The 6,478-nt window shown below is 63.5% G+C and overlaps 2 protein-coding genes across 2 annotated transcripts in view; one reads left to right on the forward strand and one right to left on the reverse strand.

Moving 5' to 3' along the window:
- H696_05197 (hypothetical protein) overlaps window positions 1-2,905 on the forward strand; it is a gene marked incomplete at both ends in the record, with an annotated part of 4,062 nt that extends 1,157 nt beyond the window's left edge. The window contains 5 exons of the mRNA XM_009499055.1: window positions 33-184; window positions 210-991; window positions 1,164-1,294; window positions 1,392-1,476; window positions 1,827-2,905. Coding sequence (XP_009497330.1) covers window positions 33-184; window positions 210-991; window positions 1,164-1,294; window positions 1,392-1,476; window positions 1,827-2,905 — 2,229 coding nt within the window. The remainder of the gene's footprint in view (window positions 1-32; window positions 185-209; window positions 992-1,163; window positions 1,295-1,391; window positions 1,477-1,826) is intronic.
- A 928-nt stretch (window positions 2,906-3,833) lies between these two features.
- On the reverse strand, window positions 3,834-6,373 carry H696_05198 (hypothetical protein; the record flags this gene model as incomplete). The annotated part of the gene is made up of 6 exons (XM_009499056.1): window positions 6,279-6,373; window positions 5,825-6,035; window positions 5,444-5,644; window positions 4,749-5,256; window positions 4,500-4,589; window positions 3,834-4,320 (listed from the first exon to the last, which is right to left on the reverse strand). The coding sequence occupies exons 2-6, from the start codon at window positions 6,027-6,029 to the stop codon at window positions 3,834-3,836; spliced, it is 1,491 nt and encodes a 496-aa protein (XP_009497331.1). The 5' UTR covers window positions 6,030-6,035; window positions 6,279-6,373.
- Between the last annotated feature and the right edge of the window lie 105 nt (window positions 6,374-6,478).

Here is a 6,478-nt window from a genome sequence, read left to right on the forward strand (position 1 = left end):
AAATCGTCTTCTGTGCCGTGCACTCGGACCAGCAAGTCCGCGGCCATGGCGCTCGACTGATGTCGGCTTTGGCGTCGCACGCGCGCCGGCATACCCCCCTGCGGTATTGGCTCACCTATGCCGACAACCATGCAGTCGGGTACTTCCGCAAGCAGGGCTTCACCACGAACATCACCCTGCCTCGGTTCCGCTGGGCCGGCCGCATCAAGGACTAAGATCGGAAGAGCACACGTCTATGCCGACAACCATGCAGTCGGGTACTTCCGCAAGCAGGGCTTCACCACGAACATCACCCTGCCTCGGTTCCGCTGGGCCGGCCGCATCAAGGACTATGATGGCGGTACGCTGATGCAGTGTGCCCTGCTTCCGCTCGGGGCCACGGCCCCGGGTGGGGTTCTTGGCAGCCTGGCGGCCCCGGTTCGGCCGGATCTGCCCCTCGAGCACTTGAATGCCGATTTGCTGGACGGGGCCACAGCGGCGGACCCCTTCGGGCTTGGGGTGTCCTTGTCGGGGCCCGGGGCTTCGCCCACCGCCGTCACCGGGCCCGCGGCCATTGCCGCTGCCTCGAAGGAGGAGAGCCAGAACGATTATGCTCACTGGCGATCGGTGGTCCAGCGTCAGAAGAAGTATGTCCATGCGGCCATTCGCATGATGGGCCAGTCGCATATGGTCCATGCTGGGCTGGAGTTCGCCCGGCTCGGGTCTGGCATGTGCGAGGAGGTGCCGGGGTACTCTGGGGTTCCGGCTCGTGTGGGAGCCCTCCCGGCCGGGCACCCAAGCCCGGGGGATGATCCGACCGAGGCGGCGGCGAGCATCACCGCCTCGGCGGCGGCCGAGCCAGGCTCCGACGGGGCGGGGGCCGCCCCGCTGGCCGGACTGTCGCCGGCCGTGCTGGATGCCCTGGTTGCCGAGCACCGAGCCCGGCCCTTGCGCGACCCGGCCGCCACCTTTCCCGTTCGTCGTGTGTCCATTGCTTCGATTCCGGGCATTGGTGCGCATTTTCCCCAAGGCACATCCCCTTGCCTGTTGGCCTGCCGCTTGCCTTTTTTTTTCTCCCTCTTCTCCTCTCTCCGCCTTCCTGCTTCCCCCTCTGCAATCGCCTGCTCCCCTCTCTCTCTCTCTCTCTTTGCAGTCCCGGTGCTGACACCCGAGGATCGCCGCAGCTGAAGCTGGCTGGGAGTCAACGGATTTGCCAGCCCGGCGCCCTGGGCCCGACCCGTGGGCCGACCGCCGGGGAGCTGGCCCGCGGTCTCCCCTCCGCGCGGTTCTTCGTCGTCTGCTCCGTTTGATTCAGGTGCGCCTTCTTGGAGACGATGCCTCGGGCTTGGTGACAATGCCCGGTGCTGACGCCGTTTCCCCTCTGTTGGCCATTCGGACACACCCAATCCCAGTCCAAGAGTTTCTCTTGGCCCTTCCGCCAGCCGGTCAACGTCGAGGACGTCACCGACTATTTGGATGTCATCAAGGAGCCAATGGGTGCGTGGCTTCCAGGCGCTCCCTGCCTCGCGTCCCCTTTTTTTGCCAATCCCTCCCTCTCTCTCCCTCTCTCTATATATATATATATGTATATCTCCGCCTCTCCCTCTCTATTTTGTCTTCGCTTTCTCACCGACACATTCGGCCTCCGGCACCGGAACATTCTTCTCGCCTTGGACCTTCCACTCTCTCTCTCTCTGTTTCTCTCTCTCCCTCTACCTTGCCTCCTCCCCCCTGACACCCACTTTCACTCTTACCCCTCCCTTGCACCTCCTTTCTGGCTTTCTTGTATTCCCCCCCCCCCCCTCCCCCCTCTTCCCCCGGAAATGCACGGTCTGACTGGAGGACAGACCTGCGCACCATGGAGGAAAAGCTCAACTCGGAGAACCCGGTGCACTACCAGTCGATCGACGCCTTCCATCGAGATCTGTCGCTCATTTTCGAGAACTGCTGGAAGTACAACCTCGAGTCGACGACCTACTACAAGTGCGCCACGGAACTGCATGACTTCGCCAAGGTCGCCATACAGGAGGCTGCTCGTGATTTGGACCGGTTGACGCGAAGCCTCGGCCTGCAGCCCGGCGGGCCGCGGTCGATGCAGGCACTAGCCGGGTCCGGACGCCCGCCATCACGCGTGCACCCGACCGCCGACTTCCTGCCCCCGGCGGGCGGCGGGGACCTCGGGGACGGGCTTTCCCCCTCGGATCCGCGCTTCTCCATACAGGTGGACTCGTCGCCGGTCGACCGGCACTCTTTCGAGGATGACTTCTCGCCGCTGCCCGGGGCCATCAACAAGCGCCGGCATTTGTCACTGGGAGCCGATGGCGACCGCTCCGGCCATGGCGGCGGGGCGCCGGCTGCCCACCACCATCACCACCATCACCACTCTCACCACCATCACTCGCCGTCGTCCGGCAAATCGCGTGACCCGCGGAAGGGCCGGTCCAAACGCGGTGTCCGCGGCCCGGGCCCCGGCGGCCCGGCCGGCGGCATGCTCCATCCCGATGAGGGATTCTCCGACACGGATACATACTACTCGGATGATCCGATCGATGTGAGTGAGTCCTCCGGCGGAGGTGGTGGTCGTGGGGCGGCCTTCGCCGGGGCCGGGGGTCGGTCTCGGCGCCCGCGCAAACGCCTGCTCGACGAGTCGGATGAGGATTTCTCGGACTCGCCTTCCTCGGCCCCGCGTTCGGATGACTCCTTCAGCGATGTGGGCCATCGGCACCGGCGCATCCGCCGGGCTGTCGACGCGGAATATGCCACCGATGAAGAGTCCACCAGTGGGCACTACTCCAGCAGGCACTCGGCATCCGGCCACGATGGGCACCGCTACCATTCGGCATCGCAGACGTCGCATGGGGGCCACCACTCGGATCGGGAGCACACCGGGCGTGGCCGACCCAGTCGGCCGCATTCGCCGCCTTGAAAAGGGACAGTCGCGGCATTGGGCTCCGCCCGCCAACTTGACCGAAGAAACAAGGATGCACGTTTATGCGCGATGTGGCCGTGGCGAGCAAAAGGGTCCAGGGCGGGAGAAGAAGGTGATATATGAAGAAGCGCATGGCCCTCGGCCGGGCAGAAAAACGGGGGGAGAGCCCTCGCCAGGGGGGAAGAGTGAGGGGGAGAGAGAGAGAGAGAGGGAGAGAGACAAGTCGAGGATGACAACGAAAAGCCAAGAAGAGAAGAAAGACATGCGCGCGAGGATGCAGAGGAATGGGGGGAAACTTTTGGAGACGTGTATTATGGAGTGGCTGGCAAACAGGAGGGGAAGGACAACGAGCAGGGGCCCAGGGGGGGGGGGGAGTAAGGATGTGTGCAGGAGCGCGTGCGCGCGCGCGCGCGCGCGCATGGCAGACATGAGGGGGCGAGAGGGTGCGCGTGGATGTGAGTCTCCTTGTCTGCTTCGGCCTATCTTCCCCCGGGGCCACTTTTCTCGTCCTTCACACACACACAGAGAGGGGGAGAGGGCAGGGGGGCCGGGTATCGAAAGGGAAGGGAGGCAGCAGAGGGGGGAGAGGGGATCCTTGCGCGGAGGTCTATATGCCCGCAGGTGCGGCGCGCGACCATACGCCGGTGTCCCGGCCCCCGCCGCCTCTCCCTGCCGTGGCCCACGCTCATCCTTGTGGAGGAGGAGGAGGAGGATGATGAGAGGGACACAGAGGGAGGGGGGAGGGAGAGGAGCACCGGACGACAGGAGGAGGAAGAGAGAGGGGGTCACACAGGTGTGATGCATGCGCATGCATGCGCGTGCGCGTGTGTGTGTGTGTATGTGTGTGTGTGCGCGCGCGCGCGTCGCAGCACACCACGCGCCGGTGGCCCGCCCCCCGCGCGTGTCACATGCGTCGCATGTGCATCTAGTCCTTGTTCTTCTTGCTCTTCTTGCTCTTCTTCTTGTCGGACTCGTCGGCGTCATCCTCGGCGCGGCGCTTCTTGTCCTTCTTCTCGGACTTCTCCTCCTTCTTGTCCTTCTTCTCCTTCTTCTCCTTCTTCTCCTTCTTGTCCTTCTTCTCGGACTTGGGAGTCTCCTCCTCGGAGGAGGAAGAAGAGGAAGCCGGGGCGTCCTTGGCCAGCTGGTGAATGACACCCTGCATGACGTCGATGTTCTTGGCCGGGGCCTGGCCGGTCTCGTAGAACTTCAGGCGGTCCTCGACCTGGTTGCGGAGAGCCTCACCGAACTTGGTGGTAGCCGCGTCGGAGAAGCAATCGATACGGGCAGCCAGGGAGGTCTTGTTGGCCAGGTAGCGCGAGATGCGGCCCTTGTTCTTGGAGCCAGCACGGCCGATGAAGGACGAGTGGAAGATGAGGCCGTACTTGGGGGTGTTGCCGCGGGTCTTGAGGGCGCTGTAGAGGGGGGGCGGGGCACGGAGCGAATGTGAGTTTGCGAGGACGAAGAGAGAGAGAAAGAGAGAGAGAGGGGGAGAGGGCGAATGCAGTGACGGCCAGAGAAGGTACACGCATGGCTATGTGCATGTATGCGATGAGAGGCCGGGCGGCCGGGCGTGGGGGGTGAAAGTGCGCACCGGAAGAGCGCCTTCTCGGCACCAAGAATCTGGACGGTGGAGGCCGGGTACTTGGAGAGGTTGGTGAGGGAACCAGCGTGGGAGATGAGGCTGGAGGGGGAGGGGGGCGAGAGAGGAGCGACGAAAACAACAGTCAGAGGGGGGGAAAGAGCAAAAAAAAAACACCGAAGCGAAGGTGGACGGGGGGGGGAAGGGGGAAAGAAAGACAGACGCGCGGCGGTGAAAAAGGGAGAGCGAAGGAAGACATACCGGGCACCGACCATCTCGCCGATCAGGGCGCACAGGTTCGGGGCGACGACGTTCATCTTGGACTGGAGGTAGTCGTACAGACCGCGGCGGTAGGCCGACAGGGAGATCACACGGTTGGCAAAGGCCTCGATGTTGATCATGTCGATCTGGGAAATGTCGGTACCCATGGAGGACTTGGCGGCATCGATGATGCTCTGGGCCTTGGCCTCGTCCATGACGATCTCCTCGATGGCGGCATGGCTGTCCTGAGTGAGGGTGGCCTTGTCCTTGATGAGGCTGACCAGCTTGGCGAACATGGAGTTGTCGGCGACGAGCTTGGTCAGCTCGGGGAAGTGCCAGGAGTACCACTCGCGCACGCGCATGGAGAAGGTGTTGAGGTCCTTGTCCAGCTGGTCGAGCAGCGAGATGGCCTGGATGATCATGTTGTCCGAGCGGTTGATGTTGAACTTGAGCTTGGCACGGGAATAGGCATGACCCAGACCGAGCTGAGCCTTCTCGAGGTCACCCTCTGTAGCAGCACGGGAGGAGGGGCGGGGGGAGAAGGAGGGAAGCCGATTAGTCAGAGGGGAGGAACGACGAGAGGAGAGGCGCGAGGGGCAGGGTAGCGGAAAGGCGCGCGATTGCGGCGATGATGACGATGATGATGAGGGGGAAGGGGGGGGGGTGCGGGTGCAAATGTGCGCACGGGCACGTACCGCGGAACTGCTTGATCAGCTTCTCGAAGTGCATGCGGATACCACGGAGGAGCTCGGTGGTGACGTCGCTGACGTCGCACGAGATACCGGTGGCATCAGAGATGGCACCACCCAGGCGAGCCTCCTGGACACCGAGCTTGACCTTCTTGGACTTGGCCAGGTTGGCGGTGAGGAAGTTCTTGAGGTAATCGTTGACGATACCTGTGTGTGAGAGGAAGGGGGAGAGAGAGAGAGAGAGAGAGGCGCCGGCGTGCAAGCGTGTGCAAGGACACGGCAGAGCGGGGAGGGGGGTCAGAAATGAGGTCCAACAGGCGAGGAGAGCGCAGAGGTACGGAAGGTGAGGGGCGGGGGGGGCGGGCGACAAAAGGCAGAAGCACATACCCTCGGTGATGTCGTTGATGTTCTCCAGGGCATGGGCGGCCGACTGGAAGGGGGCGAAGGACTTCAGCTTGAGGACCTTGCCGGCCTTGGAGAGGTCCTGCATGGCGGTCTGGACCGACTCGAGCTCCTGGCCGATCTCCTCGGAGGCGGTACGCTCGAAGAGAGCGTAGCCAGAGGCGCTTTCGAAGAGGAGGAAGAGGGACATGGCTGTCTGTGTACGGGGGAGGGGAGAGGGCAGGGGGAGGGGGCAGATGGCGGTCAGTGGCAAGATGGATGGCGGAGAGAAGTGGGCGTACGCACACCTGCACAAGCGAGTGGGGAGAGGGGGGTGCACGGAGAGCAGAGAAACAGAGAGGGAGAGAGAGGGGGAGATGGAAAAAGGGAGGGGAGGGAGGCAAGGAAGGCAAGCGACAAAAGACAGCAGGAGAGGAGGGGGAGGGGGAGAGAGAGGTACAGATAGAAGACACAAGGAAGAGATTGTGAGTCCTGTCTATGCTGTGTGAGACCGAACACCAGTGGTGAAGGCAGCCCTACGCTCGGAGAAAAAGCTCGACGAATCTGCCTACCCTCCCTGTCCGGTTGCGCGCCAGCCGACGCCGGGTGTCGGGCGCCGGGCAGCAGGGGACAAGGGTGCGTGGCTCATGCAAACGGTTC

This window comes from Fonticula alba, assembly GCF_000388065.1.
Source record: "Fonticula alba strain ATCC 38817 unplaced genomic scaffold supercont2.9, whole genome shotgun sequence".
Lineage (NCBI taxonomy): Eukaryota > Rotosphaerida > Fonticulaceae > Fonticula > Fonticula alba.